Below are 22,247 nucleotides of genomic sequence, written 5' to 3'. Positions count from 1 at the left end.
TTTCATGTTTAGCTTTTCAATAAATTCCATCCATCTAAAACAAAATCATCTAAAGAACGTTAAGTAAACAAATAACAATAAGACCACTTGCATGAGTGTAATGATGCACAGCATCAAAAGCCATGAAAAATAGCAAGACATACATGGAAGTCATCAGTTTTGCAAGGCTTAAGTATCACATCTATTAGTACTCCCAAGTATTTCTCAGGACGCTTCACATGTAATTAGCAAATATTCGGACTGGGACAATAGAACTGATTATCCACTTGGGTGTAAGAAAGATAAAAGGCATAATGGAACTATAACTCCCACCTCGTTTAGACATCTTTTCTGGGAACATTAACATCCATGCTGAATGTCTGTCAAAAAGACAGATCTCTAGCAATCTACACAATGAAGCTTCACCCGACATCATGAGAATGAATTTTAAAATAGCAAAATTAACTCAAACAACGTTCATATACTTACATAATTGTAATAGCACCATTACTTTCAGACAGCCCATGTAATTTCTAGTACCCAAAACACATTTAGAGACCATGGAGTCATCGGGATCACTAATATCTTGGGTACCAGAACATGCCCTTAATACCTTCAGGATCAGCTTCAAATCCCAAATTCTTGTAGAAATCCACCACTGCAGTTAATAACAGCATGACAACATAATGAATTTCAAAGTTTGTAGCATTATAAACAAAATACCTGAAAAAAATGCCATGCATGTGGTTATAAATGAAAGGAACACGGTACGATATCAGAAACCTCAAGACAAGATCCAAAATCATTGATGGTTACAACCTAAAAATAGCTATTTTTTCAAGGAGACCTCACATTTTAGTTCTTTCATGTATTATGGTTAAACAATTTAATAGTATTGGTCGTCTTTTTTATATTTCTTTTGACAAAATAATATTGGCAGTCAGGAAAGTTAAATCTTGCAGCAGTTGTTATTTAAACTAACATGTTATAAGTCAATATACCTAGAATCTGGAAGCTAAATAGCCACACATCAGGTGGAAACAGGAAATCCTTCATACTTATGCACATTCGTAGAAGCTAACTGAATGATGATAGATATCAACCAAGATGAAGTTTTGCAACACTTCTAGCTTGATAAATTTATGAACTGTACGCAAAAGATACCACTTGTGACCTTTTAACTAGTACCTTTATTATCTGCAAATAAAGTTATATTGCCAATATCTCTTTGCAGCAACACCCGGATTAGCTGCTCCACAAGTGCTTTACCTAGACCCTGCCCCTGAAAAAGCATCAAAGTTTCACAAGCTTTGTGCACATTACAAGGATTTTCCTAGGTAAATACATCCGAAACGAACAATGTAACTGCATATGAAGATTTTGACAAGATCTTCAGTTTTGTATTAACAAAATGAAAATATATGATTGTGCCTCACCTGATAGGAAGGATCAACAAGGACATCCCATATTGTCGCATTAAATGCGTGGTCAGAGGTGGCACGAGCCATGCCAATAAGTTGCTTCTGATCAATCCCCTCTGTGAAATATTTGATTGAAAAAATCACAATATAAAGTTGTTGTAAGTCTACAAACAAGCACAAGGTATCAGCTAAGTTGATTCTGAAAACAGCAAGTACCTGTGCCTGGAGACCTACTTATTAAATGAAGTGTAGCAACCAGATAACTATTTTTCAAAGATGCTGCTATTTTTGTTAGTGGTCTTCGGGGCCATCCTACCTGTCAGATCAAATTATAGGAAGAACAGGAAATATAACTAGTTAGTATAGCCAAACCAAGATAGTTGTTAAAAGCTTTGGTAAGACCTGGTGTATCTGATCCACCACCTATAATATCTCACCTCGTGTTTCTAGTTTAGATTTTTTTTTGTCTAAGTTTGGGCAAAAATAACCTAGTTTTCAATCTTTAGGTTCAAATCTTGAATAGATTTATAAGGACGTATCCAATACACAAAGCTCCTACCAATGTGGGGTCTGGGGAGAACTAATATCCAATACAAGAGGTTGTTTTTTGGCTCGAATCCTGCTTTCAAAGGCATAATCTTATCATTGTACCAAGTTTTGCCCTTAGTATTGTCTCATTATTTTTTATTCTCATTCTTTCATAATAAATTATTATAAATATTATAGGATTTTAAAAATATTTACACCTAAATTTAAGACAAAGTGAAATTTATAATTCTTATCATGGTTTATTTTGAAATATGTTAACATCTTCATAATTTTCATTCAAAATCATTGAAATTCTCATATTAATATTTTTATAATACATCCAAACATATTGTAAAATTGATATTTATTGTTAGTGAAAATTTCAATTAATTAAATAGAGTTACAATGTTTTTTTATTTGAGTTACAATGTTTTATTTTAGTGACAAAAACCTTGTAAGTCTATTAAAAAACATTCTAATGAGAATATTTGTTTGAATATAATTCTTTTTACTAAATAAAATAAATATTATAATATTTTTCAAAAATTATAGACCTAAATTTAAGGTTCCATAAAAAAATAAGGATTTGTCATCCTTTATTTTGAAATATGTCAAAATATTCTTAATTTTCATTCAAAATCACTTAAGAACTCTAAATAAAATATTTCATGAAACCTTAATACATATAATAAAGTTAATATTTAATATTTATGAGAATTTGAATTAATTAAGACTGAATTGCATTGTTTTGAATAGGGTTTCAGTGTTTTTAGTTCAATAAGAAAAATATCTTTTAACCCAATTAAAAACATTGTAACCGATTGGTTTATCATCGATTGAATGTTTGACTGATTTAGTTTAGCTGGGTTTAGCTGTTAGATATCAATAAGGGTATTTTTATTGTCTTGAAAGATAAGAGAAAAATGAAGGATGTTTTCTGAGAAAAACCCAAAACTTGGGTCTTTTCTTGGAAAATCAATGAATTTCTTATACGTTATGAAGTTCCAAATATCAAATAAAATGATAGCTATACTATGTTTATCTACAAAAAGTCAATGGCTTAAAAAGCAAGAGGGAAAATCACAATATTAGGTATTAGAAGCAATACACAGTTTATACTTTATACAGTATATAAGAAACAAAAAAATGAAAGAAAATTAAAAAGGGTTTATGTCTAGAACATAAAAATGAGACAATATTTTTTAAGTACCTTATCACATAAAGCTTGCACATCATATACATCAACGTCTCCAGCTGAAGAAAAGATGATCTGCTCAAATGTTCCGTCAGGTTGGGTCTTTTCAAGAAGCACTATATCTTGTGGAAAGGGGTCTTCTTCCATAAAAGTTGAAGGTGGCTCAACAACTTGTGTTGAGTTGTTATTCTTCAAGAAGCTGCATAATCAAATATGAGTTAGTTGAATATGCACTAAGTTCAAAGAAGCAGAATTTCACATGCAACATCATTTGCTATGTCAAGGAAGGTGATACCTCACAGTCCAACAATAAAAAATAAATAAATATAGCAATACAGTGGTTGTTGCCTACTTATGTATGCATGTTTGCAAATGTTGACATATGTCCCTAATATTTAACTAGGTATGTACAAGCACATTTAGCTCTGTACAAGAATAAATGTTGAACCCCTCCAGAGTTGCATTATTAAATATATATCTTTTTGAAACAACTTTCAGCATTACTCAAAACCCCTCAAAAGGAGACAGAGTGAAGCACCAAACATCATAAGCTAGCAATTAATAGAATATTAATTATCCTAGCCAGTAATTTTTCACTTGCCAACCAAACATGACTGCAAACAACCTCATTATTTCCCAGAAGATTAGTAAAACATGAAGAGGCTATATTGTTGATATAAGAATGCCTTGTTAAGATTGCAAGTCAAAAAAAAATACAAGTCAAATTGATCCAAAAATCTATTTTCCCAAATTGAAACATAAAACCATAGTGAAGATGAGTAACAAGTTATAGATTGCAATAAAATTTATTTGATTCCAGTAAAGTTTGAGAAGAATAAAGGAATTGAAAATTTAGCATATAACATCAAGTACGATGAGAATCCTCAAAAAACATATATAGATCTTATGAATGAAAAGTTAATGTACATTTTCAGTTACCCAGATTTAATGGAATCCCAAAAGCTAGCCCTCAAAGGCAGAACCATTGCCCTTCTTTTTGCTGCAAAACAAATATGTGCATCATTGATTCCTAGTGCCCAAAAAAAGGTAAAATGCTTTTAATATTGAAATTTAACATGGCAACAAAGATATGATACTAAAGAAACAACAAATTAGAATTGTATATCATGCCTATACAGAATTGCTATTGGATTTTGCTTTACTCTTCCTGGGCCAAGAAAAGAATTATGTGGATCAAAGTTTAAGTGTGAAACAATTCAAAGGTGTTCATCATGTTACCGCAAGATACAAAGAAACAAGCCTCCATTACACTAAATTTCATTGATTTACAGACCTTTAAGTCTTGAACTTTCTTTAGATCTTGAAGAATGGTTCGAGACTTCGATTTGAAAATTAAAAAAAAAATGTTACCAAGAAAGAAGACTGATCAAGAAACAACGTGAAAGTGGAATGAGGGAAAAATAGCTAATAAAAATGTTTAAGAAACCAAGAAACACTAAACAAATAACACAATAGATAAAATATTGATTGTATAAATTTGTCAGGACAAAGAAGTAAACAACACAGACATAAGCTTTTGGTCATATACTCTAATCAAAACTTTCTTCCTTGATAAATCATTTCTCTTTTTTAGAATCACAGTAACACTGAGAATCATATCATGAGTTCAACTGGACAAGTATCAGGCTTTCCAGTTTCCTAAAAGAATAATCAAATTGGTTTCACAATATGGCTTCCATGGAATTTCAAAGCTTGGTGGGATTTAGTTTCCTAGTACTAGTGGTATCGACTCATACAGTTTAGTCAGGCTATGAAACAACAATTATGCTGATCTCCCAGTTGGGTGGTCCTGCCCATGACTTAAGTGGTGAGACCCATGGGGGTTAATTAAAAAACCCTAACCCTAATCTTATATGAGTTAGATAAGAAAAACCTAAAAGATGGCCGTCATAGGAAAGAAAAGAGCTTTCATCTAGGAAGAAGAAAGATTTGATTATTGGTTAGTGAAATTGGTTCCGATTATCATGATTTTTTTTATGTTGATCTAGACACCATGCTGTTTAAATTGATCGGTGTAGATCTTTAAGGTTTCTTTTTCTGTTCAGTTTTTTCCCCTGGTTTCGTAAAACTCATCTAAATGTCTAGTTTTCATATGATATTGATATCCTCTAGTTACTCTAGAGAGAGTAACATTATAGTCCTATTATTTTATAGTGGAAGATTGATCTAGTTTGCTCGTGATTTTTTTCCTTCACGTTGAAGGACCTTTCCACATAAATCTTGTCTCGTGATTTACATAGTATTCTATCACTAATAGGATTGGCTTGCACTATTAGATTATTAACAATATATTTTATATTAAATTATATCTTATTTGATTCATATAAAGAGAAAAAAAGAATATTATAGTGTTTGTCGCTTCCGCATATTTAGGACTCTATATATAATCTTTTCCCAACACTCCCTTATGTGCATATTACCCCTCTTTTTCTTTTTCCAAAAAATAAGAAAATTATATAAGTTTAACTTGATACAAAAGGAGCCCTGGGAATCAAAGCTAGGTAAGACAAGCAAATTGGAAGGCCAGTTGCCTTCCAAAGAAAAACTTTGATCTCTTAGCAAAATTGGCTAACTAGTTAATTGGTTTGTTGCCCTACCTAAACACAAAGCACTTTGAAATCCATACATTGATTGAGAAAACATTCACAGTCCCTTACTAAATTTATGAGTTGTCATAGAGAGGATCACACTCTTTGTTGAGAATTTGACTACAGCCATAACATCTGATTCAATCAGAATTATTTATAAACCATTAGCTAAGGCCTGTTCAGTGCCCTCTCTGATTGCAATTAACTCCTAGAGCAAACGTTTCCCTTGCTGTATACATTTGCAGCCTGTCATAATACATCGACCATAGCTTAAACAAACCACAAAACCAGCACCACCACCAAAGTTTGGCTCCAGTATCCATCTACATTGATTTTACACCATCCAGCATCCGGAACTTGCCACTTAACCAAGACTTGCCTTATGTCTTTGGTCCCTTCAGATATGCATGAATTCAGAGTATACATCATAGTGGAAATCCTGTAGGGAACTAGAGGAGTGCATCAAAGGCCATTAAACAAGGCATCATCATGCACCTTCCAAGTCATCCAAAAAGGGTTAAGGATTAAAAGGGAAAATACAAAGAACAAAAAGACATCCCCCCTTTTAGGAGTCAAACCATAAAGAACAAAAGGACGAAAAGGAAAACAACTACTGTAATATGAAAAGGGAAGAAAATTACAATGCCAAGCCATGAGTTGTGAAGGCCCAAAGGTAGCATCACACTAAGTCACCAATAGTTTAACAATTGCATAGGAAGCAAATCACAGAACTTTAACCATATTACAGTAACAATATAAAGCCAAAGATAGTTTGACAACAACTGTTAATAAAGATACATATTTCTCTGCTAGCACAGGTAGTAATATAGGCGTGATTCTTTTGATTATGTAATATAGCAAAATTCATTCTGATTACAGAGTAAATACAAAAAACATACTAGTTTTAATTTTAAATGAGTAAAATATGCATAATTTACTTCGAATACAATGTGATTATAAATGTAAAAACCATTTGAGTGACTTAAAATGAAGGTGCTTAACCTGGAACGAACCCAGAGAGTCCATTATGAATCCAGCACTTGTTTGAAACTTGAAACCAGCAAGCAAGGTGATGAACCAAATATCTGAGATGGCCAAGATATGTAACAATAAGAAGACAATAGAATCATTATATCTTAAAAACCTTCATTCAGGAATTTAGCTTATCTGATTCCCAATGCCATATCATATAACACAGTCCATCTGAAGATTTATGTAACTTGAGAAGTCATATGCAATCAAACATATACCAGGATCACTAAAGCAATATTACAATTTTACATTTTGCACTTCAAATTCCAAGTAGCATTTCAAGAAATGGTTAATAAATTTTCATAGTTCTTTAAGAGGTAATATCACACTTATAGTAGAATGTAGATATTTTATATTTTTCTCAATAAAGAAGTGATATATCATGCATTAGATAATTCCATCCTCAATATAGAAATGATATATCATGTGTAGGATAATTCCAAGCCTAGAGAGTGAGCCTTGGTTCAATGGGAAGCGACATGGGTTCAGGTCACTAGAACAGCCTCTTTGTGTATTTAGATGTAAGGTTGCATATATTGATCCTTCTCAGACCTCGTAGTAACGACCTGCAAACTTGCATAAATGCAGTGTAAACAATTGCAAGTGCTAAGTCCTAAATTTCTATACTTGCAACTAAAACTAAACAAATAGTTAGGGATATTACATCTTGTTTTTGGTGGTGGCAATTAAAAAATGAGATCATATCAAGTTATTCGCACCTAATAAGTTAAAAAAATCCGTCAGGGCAGAGGGAGGACTTGAAGCTCACCAAGGCAGGAGGAATCAAAATCTGCCATGGTGGAGGAAGGACTTGAAGCTCGCCAGAGCGAAAGGAGGACTCAAAATCTATCACGATGGAGGAAGGACTAGAAACCCACTACGACGGAGGCACAAACCGAATGTGCACGAGACGCATGAGTCGAAAAAACCAGACTTGCGTGAGAAGAAATCTGCCATAGCGAAGGCACAGGCCAAATGTGCTCAAGACGAGTGAGTCGAAAAAACCCGACCTGCGTGAGAAGAAATCTACTATGGCAGAGGCACAGGCCAAATATGCCTGAGACGTATATGTCGGGCAAACTTGACCCACATGAGAAGAAATCTGCCTCAACAGAGGCACAGGCTAAAATGTGCCCGAGACGCGTGAATCGGGAAAACCCGACCTGCGTGAGAAAAAATCTGCCATGACGGAGGCACAGTCCAAATGTGCCCGAGACGAGTGAGTTGGAAAAACCCGACCCGTATGAGAAGAAATCCGCGACGGTAGAGGCACGAGTCAAATGTGCTCGAAACACATGAGTCGGGAAAACACGACCCGTGTGAGAAGAAATTTGCCACAACGAAGGCACATGTCGAATGTGCACGAGACACGAGTTGGGAAAACCCGACCCGTGTCAGAAAACACCCATCACGGCGGAGGCACAGGACAAATGTGCCCTATATGCGTTAGTTAGGAAAACCCGACCCGCGTAAGAAGAAATCCGTCACGGCAGAGGCATAGGCCAAATGTGCTCAAGACGTGTGATTTGGGAAAACTCAACTCGCGTGAGAAGAAATCCACCACAGCGGAGGCACAGTCCAAATGTGCCAGAGACGCATGAGTCAGTAAAACCCATATGAGAAGAAATCCACCACGGCGGAGGCATGAGCCGAATGTGCCCGAGACACGTGTGTTGGAAAAACCTAACCCACGTGAGAAGAAATCTACCACGGTAGAGGCACAGACTGAATGTGACTGAAATGCGTGAGCCGTAAAAACCTGACTCATGTAAGAAAAAATCTATCATAACGGAGGCATAAGCCAAATATGCTCGAGACGCATGAGTTGAGAAACCGAACCTCCACCGTCGTGCGAGGTGTGGAGGTCGGGACACCCGACCCCTGCCTCTGCCCGAGACATGGAGGTTAGGATGCTCGCACGGAGGTCGGGCGAGGCGTGGAGGTCGAGCCGCTTGACCCCCACCTCTGCTCGAGATGTGGAGGTCAGGAGGCCCGACCTCCGCCTCCACCAAAGGCACGAATGTCGAGAAGCATCGCACGAGGCATTTGTCGGGAAAACCCGACCCATAAGAGGAGATCTCGAATGATCTCGTATCGGATGAATTAAATGCTACACTTTAAACCCCTCTCATAAGAGCCCCGAAGCGCACCTTTGAGGAGATAAATGATAGGGAATATACTAATAGTCAGTCCGACAATTAACCACCATTTGCAAGCCATCGTGAAAGAAAAAGGTCCAAGTCTGTCCGTGTGGACATAAAACCAAGGCAGACAATTCGGGACTATCTCCCCCTTGTCGCCCATGTGAAAAAAAGGCCAAGAGGAGGGACATTGGAGCGGTTATAGATTGTCTCCTCCAAGATCAGGTATAAAAGCTAATCCCTAATGTTACACCAGGGGAGCTCTCTTCCCAAAAGAAAAATCCACACCCACTAAGAGACCTCGATCATTAACTTAAGCGTTAGAGGGATTGGGTTAGAAAATTTCCTCCAACCTCGGTCTTAGTGCAAATGGTGCCTCCGAAGCTCAACACTTCCATCTCGAAGCCACCTCAGACACTCCTGTGCCCTCGGGTTTAGACCATGTCGGGTTGACTTAGACGTCGATAATAATTTCCTAGTAGTCTGCAAAAAAAAAAATTTTTTTTTTCGAAGTATGCATCTTGTCAACGGTTCCAATGGCTCACCGGGGCAGCCAATTAAATAAAACATGGGTTACTGAAATTGTTTGGAAATCCCCTTTCATGCTACCAAACTGAGGTGATTAAAAGGGATTGGAGCACAATACTGAGTCAAAAGCCGAAAGCCTCAGAATCTAATGCTCTTCTGTACGTGGATTGATAAACAAAATTCAGAGCAGCAAAATTGAAAGAGGACAGAACTAATAAGTGGAATATTGCTAAGCGAAAGAGGAGAGAAAAGCTTACGTAGGAGGAGGCGAAGGGATGGAAGCGCCGAAAGGCATGGTTCGTTCTGCGTTTATGTGCCCTAAACAACGCCTTATTCTTCTTAGTTTGATTCCTCCTATTTTTGTTGTAATTGTAAATGGGTGTCTCGCAAGAGAGCGAGGGAGAGATATGAGATAAGGAGATGGAGAGTGAGGGGAGAAGACGAGGGATTCCAGACACTTCACAGCAGGCACCAGCAATCGATTATCGACCGCTTCAGTGCGTCATCTGCGTCGATCACGCGTTGCGCTGCGCGCACGAGAGACGTGATTTGCGGCTCCTGCTGCGAGGAGAGGGAAGGATGGAACCGATTCGGTGCAATATTTGGGCCCCCACCAGCAGATCAGACATCGGCCGAGTCCAGCGGCCACACTCCATGTTGGATAACCAACGTCGGATTCGTATGCGAGGAGCAAGTCTGGTTGTCACGATATGGACCGTAACATTGCAGAACCTTAGATCAGGCCTGGCAAATCGGATGGGTCGTATCGTGGTATCGAGTCGAGTATCCGAGTTGACTCTAGTTTACTATGTCGATCGAATGGGCCTACTCTCGCATTTCTCCGTATATGCTCGAGCTCATATAAGTCAATCATAATCATATTATTTTATAAAATCTTTCATTGAAAAAATATACATAGATATCTTGCAATGTATGGCTACCATTTCTAAGGTTAATGTATAACTTAAAAAAAAACAATTATCAATGAATCCATTTACAACGATGAAAGAAGATCACGATACAATGACTCCATCCACGGGTAGCTCTTTCCTACTCGAGCCCTCTCATCCTACCCAAATGTTAGATCGGCGTTGATACCAAATGTCACGACCCGAGTCTGATAAGCAGCCAATAACTTCATTTTGATCCTTCAACCATAGACCAAAATACTTAAGCGAAAGTTATCATAATACACTCATCAGACCCATATAAGCTAATCATAGTCATTGCCCGCTTCCGATGTAGGACTAAGTGGGGTGTTACAATAATGATGCCAACATCTCATATTTAGTTGAGTAGGGCCATTACATAATGATTGTACTGTAAAGAAAATATGAGTATATTAGTCATAGGTGCCCTATAAGTCAATCACGTGAGTGATGGTATGTGACATGATATGTACTCTTTTTACTTATTATTATTTTGGTATTTTATCATTTTATAGTTGCTTATATATATATATATATATATATATATATATATATATATATATATATATATATATATATATATATATATATATATGTGTGTGTGTGTGTGTATTAGGAGATCAAATCAAAATCTCTTCAAATCAAAATATCTTCTTTTGATAATATTAAGTCAGTAAACGTGAGACAATTAGATTGACCCAAGTGGCCTTCCATCATTATAGGTAGGAATTAATTCCCGATGTAGGTTGAATTGGTCGAGCCCCTTGAGACTCACCTATATCGTAATTCGATATCTTACCTACGACAGAGAGATGTCACCGGTGACCTAAGAATATGGTATGCTTAGTTGAGTTCCTCGAGAGCATATCATCGAATCAAACTCATCTTGCAACAAAGGTGATAACTTAACCAAATACCATAGTTGGTCGAGTCCCTTGAGGCCATGGTGGTTCGGAGGCCGAATAGGATAAGAATCACAAAGAGTTGTGATCGACAAAAATTATCTATATTTACGGGCTAAGCATGATTGGTCGAGTCCCTCGAGGTTACGTTAAGATGTTAATTAGATCTCGATCCCCACTAAAGATTCGTCGGGGGTCTTCGATTCACATACTAGATGGAGTTGTATATTTCACGAGAAAATAGTATGAGTATATTAAGATAGAAGTCCTTATCTTAATTATTTATTTTTATAAAATATGTATGTTATTTATTTATACTATATCTTTATTTTAAAAAAAAATATTATGTTCAAATCACTTATGTGACGTACTTGATGTTAATCACCTCATTGATCCAAATTATACGGATTGGCTCCACAACTTGAGAATTGTTCTCACGGTGGAGAAAATCACATATGTTTTTCATATAGTGATGCATATGCTCAAAGAAGGGGCAAGCGAGGATGAGATCACTCACTACGTGAAGTACATAGATGACTCCACTCTTACTCAGTATTATATGTTAGGCTCCATGACTCTTGAGTTATAGAGATAACATAAAAAGATGGACGATAGATCCATTCTCCTACATCTTCGCAAATTGTTTGAGGAACAGAAAAGGGCTCAGCGATATGAGATATCCAAGAGTCTCTTCCGTACCACAATGACTATGGGGACACCGGTTTAGAACCATGTCCTAAAGATGATTGAGTAGATAGAGAAACTCACAAGTCTAGAAATAGTCCTAGAGGATGACCTATGTATGGACCTTATGCTTTAGTCCCTACTAAATTTTTTTTCTTAGTTCATAATGAATTTTAAATGAAAAAGCTTGAGGTGACTCTCCCTAAGCTCCTTGAAAGAGGTATAGAGCAATATCAAGAAGAAGAAGCCAGTTCTCTATGCTAGTGAGACCAGAAAGAAAATGAAGGCAAAAAGGTCCCTTAAGAAGGGAAAGGGCAATGGCAAACCAAGTAAAGCAATTGTTGCTAAGAAAAACCTGACAAAAGACAAAAATCAGTGCTTCCACTACGGCAAAGTTGGGGCTAGAAGAGGAACCGCAAAGAGTACCTTGTAGAGAGAGTGAAATAGAAGCTTGAAGAAATTTCAGGTACATTCATGATCAATCTTCATTTGTTAGAGTCTTATGATAACACATAGGTATTTGATACCGATAGTGCTTATCACATTTGTAAGTTATTGCAGGTTCTAGCAAGACCTAAGAGATTGACGAGAGATGAGATGGACCTCGAGAGGCAATGAAGCAAAAGTTGCTATAGTGGCTATTGGTGATGTCTTCCTACATCTGCTTGGTGGAGCTATTATTATATTGGATACATGTTATTTTATTTTTTATATTATCAAAAATATTATTTTTATTTTATGTTTAACAATTAATGGATATAAATTAGTTTTGAAGAATAATGATTGTTCAATATTATTAGTTGATAAGATCATCACGAAAGGAATATTATATATTGGTTTGTTTATGTAGACACTATCGTACATATCATGAATGTAAGTGAGTCTAAGAGGAAACAAAATGAGGTGAACAATGTATATCTATGACATTGTAGGCTAGGTCATATCTATGAAAGAATGATTCAAAAGTTGTTAAAAGATATATACTTAGATCCATTCGACTATGAGTCATATGCAACTTGTGAGTCTTACCTTCGTGCAAAATTGACCAATTCTGTATTTAGTGGAACCGGAGAGAGAGTCATTGAGTTGTTGGAACTCATACATAGTGATATATGTGGCCCCATATCAACTCAGGCCATAGGTGGTTACTATTACTTTATTATTTTTATTAACGATTTCTGTATGTACGAACACATGTACTTGATGAAGTACAACTCTAAAGTCTTTGAGAAATTTAGAGAGTATAAGAATGAAGTAGAGAACCAGATTGAAAAGAGTATCAAGACTCTTCAATCAAATCGAGGAGGTGAATACATTTTTCACCCAGTTCCTGAATGACCATAAGATTCTGTCCCAATTAATACCTCCTTATACACCTCAGCTTAATGGTATTTTCAAAAGGAGAAATTGCACACTTTTAGACATGGTACGATCCATGATGAGTTTCACTAACCTACCCATCTCGTTCTGGGGATATGTCATAGAGACCATAGCTTACGTTTTGAATCGAATTCAACTAAGTCGGTAGTGTCTACTCCATATGAGATATGGAAAAAGAAGAAGCATAATCTTAAGGTTGTTAAGATTTGGGACTGTCCTGCCCATGTTAAGAGACACAACCTCGACAAGTTGGAATCTAAGATGGAGCAGTGCAAGTTCGTAGTATACCCCAAGGAAACTTGTGGGTATTATTTCTATTACCTAAAGGACGAAAGAAAAAATCTTTGTAACCAAGAGAGCAATATTCCTTGAGAATGAACACATTCTTTGTGGAGATAGTAGAAGCGTGATAGAGTTGAGCGAGATTAGAGAATCTAGCTCAAGTACCACTCCACAACCCGAGTCTATTCAAGTACCTAACACATATATTCTAACTTTACATAGGTTATTATTTCTATGTAAAGTTAGAATCTAAGATGGAGCAGTGCAAGTTCGTAGTATACCCCAAGGAAACTTGTGGGTATTATTTCTATTACCTAAAGGACGAAAGAAAAAATCTTTGTAACCAAGAGAGCAATATTCCTTGAGAATGAACACATTCTTTGTGGAGATAGTAGAAGCGTGATAGAGTTGAGCGAGGTTAGAGAATCTAGCTCAAGTACCACTCCACAACCCGAGTCTATTCAAGTACCTAACACATATATTCTAACTTTACATAGGTTCGATAGAGTATCTCATCCTCCTAAGAGATATGTGGGACATATTAGAAGAGATGACGTTAATGATATTGATCATCAGACCTACGATGAGGCTATTGCGAGTATAGACTTCGGGAAGTGATAAGAGGCCATGAATTCAGAGATGGATTTCATGTACTCCAATAATGTTTGGAACATAGTTGATGCACCCAAGGGTATTATATCCATTGATTACAAATGGATTTTCAAGAAGAAGATTGGAGTAGATGGAAAGGTAGAGAATTATAAAACAAGACTATTGGCAAAGTGGTATCGTCAAAGGTAAGATGTTGACTATGATGAAATATTCTCACCCGTAGTCATGCTAAAATCCCTTCTAACCTCCATCCATGAGGCACTTCTCAAGGAGTTGGGCTCAACTCGGCCTGACCATCATGCTAGTGTTGTTTGACCGAAGAAGAAGTACAAAGTCATTATAAAGAGGACATTTTGTCCCCCAAGGGGGAAGGGGTCCAAGGAGCCAACTGTAGGTGGAAGTCCTACTTCAATAACACCGAAGCCTTCGGAGGGTCTGAGGAGCTCAAGGTCTCCCTCGAGACAAGGAGGGAAAAGGTCGAGATCAATAGTTGACCTATGCATGGGGAAGTCTCGACCTTTTACGGCTTTGACAATAGTTGATCTACCTAACTTGACCCTAAGCATACCACTACAACCGAGATGGGAGGGCTTGCTGGAGGGGCATAAGGTGTGGGATGACAGTGAAGCCTCATAGTGGTATTGTTATTAATCGTATGTTCGGGGGCAGCGAAATATATTTACCTCTCCCCCTCGGAGGTGCTGCTCGACTAGGGCTATGGAAACGAAGTGCTGGTAAGCCAAGTCATAGTTGGCTTTCTCAAAAAAACAAAAAAATTTCATTGATTAACCACTCATCTCTGCTTTTGTAGCACCATCATTATGTGACGTCCCTGCTCGACCGAATATGAGATGTTGGCGTCATTATCGACTAACAAGCTTGAGAAAATGATGACATTCAAGCATAGGTCGAGAAGTTAAAGAAGGTGAGAGTAGACCCTTCTACCACTACCGTTGCTAAGGTGGAGACTCGAGGGGTCAAGTTGGCGTGGCAATTGGAAGAAGCTAAGCGAGGGCTTACCACCCTTGCTAAATAGCTGAAGGAGGTTCAAGGCAGTAACCAGGTTATGAAGGATGAGCTGTTGTAATTTCACAAATGTCATGTAAGGCCCGTGGGAAGAAGAGGCCCAAACAACCTGATACCTACTTGCCTACGTTGATAGGAGTCCAAGAGGTGACTTAGGTTGATTACCAACTGTCTCCTCTATGAAATATTTATAGGAATATTTTCGAAAGTCTAAAGGTATTTCGAGTCAATTACCAACTGCTTTCCTTGTGAAATATTCACAAGAATATTTTCAAAAGTTTATAAAGTAGCTCGGGTCGATTATAAACCACCTCCCCTATAAAATCTTGACAAAACATTCCATCTCTTCAAAGTTAGGTATAAAAAACACACCCTTAACTACAGGTAAGGGGTAGGAGTCGAGAACTTAGAGCTAGAGAAGTTGACTTCAGGGTTAACTTAAGCATAAGTATAAGAGTGATCAGCTCGAGAAGCTTCCCTTGATTTCGGTCTTTGTGCAGGCGATAAGTCGGGAGAATATGTCTTCTATCTCCAGGTAATAAATCGGGAGAATACGGTTTCTATCTTGAATGACTCCATGCATACGGAACAGGACCATATCGTACTGACAAGAATGTTAACAATATTTTTCTCTAATAATAATAAATATTTATCTAATGGATGGCCACCCGCTAATGATCGTGGAGATCTGGCTAACTCTACTGCTGATATATTAGAAGCAGCCATGTTCGAGTTCACCAGTACAGATATCCGACAGAGTACTGTCAGTTGGCCAAGAAATTAGCTTCTTCCAGCGTCAGCCCTCCATCAATCGAACCACACAAACTTTCCAGGCAAACAACGAGAAGGGGTGGTTTAGCTTCGTTTGCCAGAATTCACAGTGCAACTTGTTTGTTCTCATAACATTCCGAGTCTTTTCAACTTGATCCGCTTGGTCAAAATAAGACAGAGGGACGCCATCGTTTCCAAGGGTTGTCGCTGTCTTTGAAGCCCTAATCTTCAGTTCTACCTCTCTTGTGTCAATGAAACTTTGGCAGTAAGTATCCAACCGACTTGAAAGAGATGGGAGGAACTTCACTTTCAGAGTAACCCATGTGACTCGAGCTAATCTTTACTGCTCTTTTCTTATCCTTCTGCATGAGCATGATGTCTTTTCGTTGCCTTCTTGTGAACAATCTAAGAACCTAGTACCAAGTATTGTCCGTCCGTCCCCGCTGTTTAATAAGATATCTAATATACTTGTCCAGGAACCGTCACCCAATTTTCTAATTCTAGCTTTCAAGTTATGCCTTCAAATTTATCGGTACTCTTTTAGTTTCATATTGGTCACTATGAAAAAACTAGTGGCTTGAGAGAGAGCAAATAATGGAATATGCAGAAGGTTTCATATGTATGACACAGCAGCAGTGTCAAAACATGCAACTACCTTCACATGCTACATCTGTTTTTAACTAGTAAGTAGGCGCTTAGAAATGGTTGAAGCTACGTTTTTATTGTGACGTAATACAGTTTAATTTGTGCCAGAGGGATATGAAATGATTCTAAGAAAGAGATGTTTGTTCCTTCACTTGAGTGAACAATCGATTATGACGTCCAAACCGTGCAAGTAGTATCTGATTTGCGCTATACTTGAAAAGATGTAGAGAGTGTCAATCCAATTAATTCGTAGGCATAGGGTGTCCAATGATTACCGAGTATGAATTACTGGAGATAAATCTAAACGCAAAGTAGGGGCTCAGCATGCATTCATTCCGGTAACGGGTGATGCGCGCTTCCTCCAGCAGAAGAAACAAGGGTTGAGATTAATTGAAGTCCAAAGGTTGTTCCTCGTTCAATTAGAAAATGCTGGTAGAGAGCAAGCTTGCATGTTTGTCTGCGTGTGGCCATTATTCACAAACCCTTGGGACCGGTACTCAATTTGTGATGAAAGAGTTAGCGAAGGTGGCTTTTAAGAAGCCTAATTAAAGAAGTCTAGCATCGGTGCACCAATGATCATCGCAAAACAGGCAGAGAACAATTCGTGCAGACGGATGCATCGCTAAGCTGGGACCTACATGGCACAAGAATTACATGCATGTATATACGTAGGTACGAAAAGAATTCGTGCAAGTGCATCCTGCCACATCGATCTCACGTACATTTGTACTGTTCGATGCCCTCGCCACTCGAGGTCATCACCTACATCTAAACGTGTGACGGAAGCAGCTCCACACGTCTCTCTCGATCTCTTTTTTCGCCGTCAACCTCCAACTTGGAACCGGAGCGAGAGCTACGCCACACACCACCGACCCTCTGCGGCGGTCCGTGAATATATATACCCATTATGTTTCTCGCTGAGCGCAAAAGTATCGCCGGGGTCATCGGGAGAGCTAGGATACACGTGGAGGGAGAACGTTGGCCGACACGTTACCAAACGGATTGCGTCGGGTCCCACCATGTTATCGCTTGTTCCCCCGCCAGCTCGGGACGGTGACGTGGCGGGACGTCCACCACGATAAGCATTTCGTTTGGTGGTGGGGTTCTGCGTCGGACCAGCCTCGTGTGTGGTGCGCAGTACTGATGAAGACACGGAACTCGTTTAGTCGACATCACGTGAGATGTTGGATCTCCCCCAAACCCCAGAAAAGGAATAAGAGATTCAATTCCATGGACTATCTTTCGAGGCAATGGTTATCCAAATCCCGAGGGATTTCGTTGCAGCGTTTGTTTTTGAATAATATATATATATATATATATATATATATATATATATATATATATATCATACGATATCGTCTTATATGTACTGCGCTTAGTCTTCCCCTTTACATCCACGATTGAAACTAAACAAGTTACAAGCGAAGTGTTGGTGAATTTTGCATTTTTGGTGGCTAACAAAACATCTACATACACCTTTAAAGCTAGATATGATTGATGTCTATTAAAATATATCATCGGAGGAGGACGGCCAATTCCCCCCTTAACGTTCGATGAGCTTAGTTTTGTGTTTCTATATATCTTTTGAGTCTTTTTTTTATTTATTATAAAAGATAAATAATGAATATGAAACCTTATGATATAGTGTTAAGGTCTTTATTGATTAAACTAGTTGATATCTTTAAAATATGTCGAATATGACTTCAAGCTCATAACTTGTAAAAAGCTAGTCTGATATATCATCAAATTACTGATAAATATTTAAGGTATTCCATGCATCTCATTACTGTTTAAACTCTCATCGTTATTGTTAGGAACTAGATTGTTAGATAAAAATTATTATAGTTATCACATCAATGTTATCCTAGGATTCGAATAAAAAGCTACTAGATTTTACTCAGTTTCTCACCTATGTTGGGTGAAAAAAATTACTTTATGCTCTTTCTTGAATTAGTCAAGACTCACCTACAAAATCAATGACTTATTTTTAGATATTACTATTGTGTATCTATCTTCCATTAGATTATTATTATTATTAGCCATCGTCATCATCATCATTATCATCGTTTACATTAATATTTTTTCAGAATTTGAATTAATTCTTCGTATTTGATTGACTAATTTTCTATTCCGGGTATTCGAGAAAAAAAAAAAAAAGTTGCATTCTTAAACAAGAAAATTGTGACCCGGGTGCAGCACAACCAAAGTGAAGTGGGCTGCGAGTGGGGCCAGTCAGTGCAACTGCAGCCACTCCTCCAATCGGACAAGATGATCGAAGCTTGGAAGCGACGGATTCCAAATACCAAAACAAGAAAAAAGAGACACACCATTACATGGAAGAAAAGAGAGGAAATTTTGGATCTAAGATATGGCTAAGAAGTCTCCAAGTGAGCTGCTATATATCCACGCAAACCAGTGGTCGACCTGTTTGACCGGGGGAGAAGTTCAGCTTTGTGCTTGTCATGGCGTCTTCCACCCCCAGCTCTCGTCTCTGTGCAGCCATGGAAAAGACCAGCCAATGGTACTAATTCTTCTCTCTGTTCCCCATGTAGAACTAGTACTCCTCCTGCTATCCGTGGTCAGTGGTCTTCATCTATTAATCCGTTCATCATCGATTCTTTACTCCTTCCAAATTCCAGGGTATTGTCCCAAGATATCCCAAGCGACATTATCGTCCAGGTCGGCGACGACACTTTTCGGCTCCATAAGGTACGTAAAATCTTTCTCGGTCTATATTCTTCAACTACAATTATATATGACTTGTAACTTTTTTTTTTTTATTTATAGAAGAATTATTGCCCCCTTTGATATTGGACATGATCTGATGCAGTTCATGCTCGTGGCGAACAGTGGTTACATCAGAAGGAAGGTGATGGAGTCAGAGAGGGCGAACCTTGGCTGCATAGATCTCTCCGATATGCCTGGCGGCGCGGAGGTGTTCGAGAAGGCGGCCAAGTTCTGCTATGGCATGAATTTCGAGATCTCGGTGCATAACGTGGCGGCGCTGCGATGCGCGGCGGAGTACTTGCAGATGACGGAAGACTACAGCCGTGGCAATTTAGCAGAGAGGGCAGAGGAGTTCATCAACCAAGCGGCGGTCAAGACGCTTCCAGGGGCGGTGGCGCTGCTCCGGTCGTGCGAGGGCTCCCTCCTCCCCATGGCCGAGGAGGTCCGGATCGTGCAGCGCTCTGTTGATGCTATCAGTTTGAAGGTTTCTTCTGCTCTTGATATATATTCATTCAACCAGAAAAATTATGCAGTTTAATAACTTGTGGCTGCCTTTTTCTGTTGTTTCTTTCCAGAGATAAACTCACGCATCGATTTTCAAGATATCACAGAGTATATTTCAGAAAGATCTAAGCCAACCAATCCCACAACTTTATATGAACTTGTTGGAGTGTTCGTTTTTCTTTACTAGTATACACATGTAAGATTACTTTTCGTCTCAAGAAGCCCGTTTTCAGTAGATAATACATCCAAGATTAAAAGAGTCAAGTGGAGTTTTTCTTAGATAATACACGTGTGCGCATCACATCTTTAATATCTCTTTTAGAAAATTTGATTGAATCAACTTCAGATTAGATTTTCTTTTTAGTTTATCAATCTATAAGTTTCTGTTGAGGTAAAGGGTAGATATCTTGGCTCTCGAAAATGTGACTTTTTTTTATTATTATTTTGGTTTCGGAAAATGTTTAATAGAAACTTCATCACCTCAATTATGTTAATTAATTCAGGAACGGATCATTTTTAAACCTTTTGTTTTCGTTATTCAAGGCATTTAACGAGGCTAACATCCCGACGCGCTCCCCGCCAGATTGGTGGGCCGGTGAGCTCTCCGCTCTCGCCCCCGCTTCCCTCCAGAAGATCCTCTCCGCCATGAAATCCCGCGGCGTCGCCCCAAAATCCCTCGCTGCCGCCGTCGTGGTATACGCCGAGAAGTCCCTCGCCGAACTCCTTCCCCTTTCCTCCGGCGCCCCGGCCTCCAACCACAGCGGCGACGCCCGCATCCGGCAGTGCGGTCTCCTCGAGTCCCTCGTTCACGTCCTCCCACCTCACCCCGACGCCCCCCTCCCCGTCGGTTTTATCTGTTGCCTCCTCCGGGCCGCCCTCTTCCTCGAAGCCTCCGCGGCCTGCCGGCAGGAACTCGAGCAGCGGGCCTCCGCCTCTCTCGAGCAGGCGACAGTCGCCGACCTCCTCACTGTTTCTCTGGACTATTCCGGCGAGCGAATCGTGGATCTGGACAGCGCACGGCGGATCGTGACAAGCTTTGCGGAAAGGGAGGCTGGTGGCGGGGGTGGGGCGCTCTACGGAGGCGGTGGCGGCGTCGCTTGCTGCTCGGCGGCGGTTCAGAAAGTTGCGCGCACGGTGGACGGCTTCGTAGGGGAGATCGCGACGGACGAGGAGCTCTCGGTATCCAAGTTCGCGGGTATTGCGGGAGCCCTCCCCAAGTCGGCGCGCCGCTTCGACGACGATCTCTATCGCGCTGTCGACATTTATCTCAAGGTAATATATATATATATATATATATATATATATATATATATATATATATATATATATATATATATATATATATATATATATATTAGCATTGACTTCAACACAAGCTAATTAAACTCGAATTTCAAATGGAAAAAAATATTGCACAGGCGCATCCTGGGCTGGCTGAGATCGAGAGGGAGAAGGTATGCTGTGTGATGGACCCGCTGAAGCTGTCGTACGAGGCCCGGCTCCATGCGTCGCAGAACAAGCGGCTTCCCCTGCAGATTGTCCTCCATGCGCTGTATTATGATCAACTGAAGCTAAGGAGCGGGATAGACGGGGAGGCAGCGGCTGGAGCACTGGGCGTGACGTTGGGACGAGACGAAGGGCTGAAAGCCGACGTCTCGCTGATCAGGGAGAACGAGACCCTGCGATCGGAGCTGGCGAAGATGAAGATGTACGTGTCGGAGCTACAACGAGGAGGAGGAGGAGGAGGAGGAGGAGGAGAGGGAAGCGGCGTCAAGATCGGGAGCAAGAAGACCTCGTTCTTCTCCTCAGTTTCTCGGACGCTTGGGAAGCTTAATCCTTTCAAGCAAGGATCCAAGGATACTTCCAACATAGACGATGGGGTCGGAGTAGATGTGACCAAACCCAGGAGGAGGAGGTTCTCGATATCTTAACAAGAGGGGATATCCACCGTTGTGGTATATATCTTGGGTTGATAAGGTTAATTAGTGCTTTACTAGTGCTGGTATCATTCTGGACAATACTATTGCTGTGGTGTATATGTCTGCTCGAGATCTTTCGGTTTGTGCTTGTATTATAGTGTTTCCAGTGTGTCAATGAGAAGCTCTACCTTTCACATAGGTCTAATAGGAAGAAGCTAATCAAAACTCGTTTTATGTTCTTCGGATTTGATGTGAAACCTATATTTCTCAATCAACTCAAAGAGTAAGCAGACAACCAGCATCATTGATGCTATCTCATAGATTATGGTTGCATTGTACCACCACTATGCCCAATGTAAGGTCCAAGTTTGAGTTTCCTGTGTCCTTCCTCGCAAATGAAAACGGAAGAAACAAGAGCATTGATGCTCTTTTC

General features: G+C 39.2%; 2 protein-coding genes across 4 annotated transcripts; one reads left to right on the top strand and one right to left on the bottom strand.

Annotated features, from left to right (window-relative positions):
* Nucleotides 1–92: 92 nt before the first annotated feature.
* Nucleotides 93–10,004, bottom strand: LOC103986056 (histone acetyltransferase TAP1). Of its 3 annotated transcripts, none has more exons than XR_010513753.1 (9): nt 9,691–10,004; nt 6,735–6,817; nt 4,063–4,123; nt 3,139–3,322; nt 1,617–1,716; nt 1,416–1,516; nt 1,168–1,261; nt 469–637; nt 93–399 (listed from the first exon to the last, which is right to left on the bottom strand). XR_010513753.1 is itself a non-coding variant. In XM_009403927.3 (8 exons), exons 1-8 carry the CDS (start codon nt 9,726–9,728, stop codon nt 558–560), a joined length of 741 nt encoding a protein of 246 aa, XP_009402202.2. In that variant the 5' UTR covers nt 9,729–10,004; the 3' UTR covers nt 93–557. The 3 variants fall into 3 exon arrangements, 1 of the variants encoding a protein (XP_009402202.2); XR_671770.3 differs by having other exon boundaries at nt 93–386; XM_009403927.3 differs by having other exon boundaries at nt 93–637.
* Nucleotides 10,005–19,011: 9,007 nt separating this feature from the next.
* Nucleotides 19,012–22,012, top strand: LOC135674866 (root phototropism protein 2-like). The gene is made up of 5 exons (XM_065185114.1): nt 19,012–19,185; nt 19,304–19,373; nt 19,495–19,875; nt 20,439–21,167; nt 21,314–22,012. Exons 1-5 carry the CDS (start codon nt 19,127–19,129, stop codon nt 21,824–21,826), a joined length of 1,752 nt encoding a protein of 583 aa, XP_065041186.1. The 5' UTR covers nt 19,012–19,126; the 3' UTR covers nt 21,827–22,012.
* The last annotated feature ends 235 nt before the right edge of the window (nt 22,013–22,247 follow it).

Source organism: Musa acuminata, chromosome BXJ1-5, assembly GCF_036884655.1.
Source record: "Musa acuminata AAA Group cultivar baxijiao chromosome BXJ1-5, Cavendish_Baxijiao_AAA, whole genome shotgun sequence".
Classification (NCBI taxonomy): domain Eukaryota; kingdom Viridiplantae; phylum Streptophyta; class Magnoliopsida; order Zingiberales; family Musaceae; genus Musa; species Musa acuminata.
This window is presented reverse-complemented; position numbering and strand designations above follow the sequence as displayed.